Source organism: Microtus pennsylvanicus, chromosome 3 (genome assembly GCF_037038515.1).
Source record: "Microtus pennsylvanicus isolate mMicPen1 chromosome 3, mMicPen1.hap1, whole genome shotgun sequence".
Lineage (NCBI taxonomy): Eukaryota > Metazoa > Chordata > Mammalia > Rodentia > Cricetidae > Microtus > Microtus pennsylvanicus.
This window is the reverse complement of record NC_134581.1, coordinates 82,815,088-82,817,283: the sequence shown is the minus strand read 5'-3', so window position 1 is coordinate 82,817,283 and position 2,196 is coordinate 82,815,088. Positions and strand designations below refer to the sequence as shown.

Here is a 2,196-nt window from a genome sequence, read left to right as displayed (position 1 = left end):
ATTTTCTCACTTGAATGAGGCAATGCTTTGAAGACATATATAAGATTGTATGTGTAAATAAATTTGTCAAGAAATTCTCAACCAGTAATTTCCTATGTGACTGTTGTAGGAGTTCATAAACACATTTATTCTGATGTCCATAACATTATTTATTTTGGGGTACTTGGCCCTGTAATTACAGAAGGAAGGAAAGCTTTGAGAGCTCCAAAAGCAAAGAGGGCTCCAGGTGAATGACGGTAAGCACAGAATCATATTTGTTTTGATTATGTTCCTTGAATTCCAAAGGTATATAAATATGAATACTGCATAAAAGTTTTTACATATTTCTCCTTTTCAGTTTTATTAGTTATTAAAGAATAAAGAAAGAGATAGAATTGCATTAAACATTGGGATGTTTATCTGTATGTTTTCTGGACAGATACATATATAGCGTATTATGTTAAAAAGGAAATAGGTACTCTTCAGAAATCAATTTGAGTAGTTGGGAAGCTTTGTGTGGTTTGTCATGTATTCCCTCAACCCAAGCTTATAAACCAATAATATTAGTTTATCCCTCTGCAGCCAAAGATGACTTGCTTGATAGTGTCATCTTCTATTCTTACAGATGCCACCCATGAAGCAAATGGCTACAGAAAATTACTCCTCAGTATCTGAATTTATTCTTATGGGACTAACAGATGAACCTGAACTCCAGTTGCCTCTGTTTTTCCTGTTCTTGGTGAACTATACAGCCATAGTGGTGGGTAATTTGAGCTTAATGAGTCTTATCTTCCTGAATTCACATCTTCACACTCCCATGTACTTTTTCCTTTTCAATCTATCCTTCATTGAGTTTTGTTATTCATGTGTTTTTACACCCAAAATGCTAGTTAGTTTTGTTTCAGAGAAGAATATCATCCCTTTTACAGGATGCATGACTCAGCTGTTTTTCTTCTGCTTTTTTGTCAACTCTGAAAGTTATGTGCTGACAGTCATGGCCTATGATCGTTATGTGGCCATCTGTAAGCCTTTACTGTACCAGGCTATCATGTTGCCAAGGATCTGTTGTCTGCTGATGTTTGGTTCATATTTGATAGGGTTTTTTACTGCCATGGTACTCACAGGCTTAATGATTAGGCTTAACTTTTGTAAAAACAACATCATTAATCATTACATGTGTGACATCTTCCCTGTCCTTCTTATTTCCTGCAGTAACACTTATGTTAATGAACTTGTGAGTACAGCTGTGGTGGGCACAGCTATCATTTTATGTTGCCTCATTATCTTTATGTCATATGCTATGATCCTTTTCAATATCATTCATATGTCATCAGGTAAGGGCTGGTCCAAGGCCTTGGGCACTTGTGGCTCTCACATCATAACTGTTAGTCTCTTCTATGGATCTGGGCTGCTTGCTTATGTCAAGCCATCATCTGCTGAGACTGTGGGCCAGGGAAAATTTTTCTCAGTATTTTATACATTTTTGGTGCCCATGCTGAATCCTCTCATTTACAGTCTCCGGAACAAAGATGTTCAAGTTGCTGTGAAGAAAACCTTCAAGAGAATCACAAGTTAATTAAATCCATGACACTTCCCATAGCCCTGTCCCCACTTTGTGTTTGTGTGTGTGTGTGTTACTTTGCCTGCCTTCCATTATTTTTCCTTCTCCTCTTATAACTATACCATCAACAATATTTCTACTATCCTACTTTTCTCTTCAACATGAATTGTAAAACTGTGTATGTTTGCTTTGAGGCTTGAAACCCTTAGAATCAAACTTGTGTTAATTACCTATAACTGACTAAGGCCCTGCTGTGCTACACAAACTCATCTATATATTTTTATTTTATTTATTTATTTATTTATTTATTTGGTTTTTTGAGACAGGGTTGCTCTGTTTTGTTCTGGAGTGAGTCTTTGATATAGCTCTTCTAGACCAAAATGGCCTCGAACTCACAGAGAACTGCCTGTCTCTGAATCCCTACTGCTGGGATTAAAGGCATTTGCAACCACAGCCTTTGCATTTTTTGTATATTATTTTTTTCTCTCATGTTTTCAAACCATTTTTGAACTGTTCCCCTGATTTAATATTCTGACTATCTACACATTTGTTTAAAAAAATAAAGATGACAAAAATTGTGGGTGTGGTAGAACTGCAAAAATATCAGGAAATTCTTCTGTCTTTTTGAGACTGCTTTTTATCTTAGTCTTATATTT

At 35.8% G+C, this 2,196-nt stretch overlaps 1 protein-coding gene across 1 annotated transcript; it reads left to right on the top strand.

Moving 5' to 3' along the window:
- The first annotated feature begins 598 nt into the window (after positions 1–598).
- Positions 599–1,555, top strand: LOC142847184 (olfactory receptor 8C8-like). Its single transcript, XM_075967910.1, has one exon. The coding sequence runs from the start codon at positions 605–607 to the stop codon at positions 1,553–1,555; it is 951 nt and encodes a 316-aa protein (XP_075824025.1). The 5' UTR covers positions 599–604.
- The last annotated feature ends 641 nt before the right edge of the window (positions 1,556–2,196 follow it).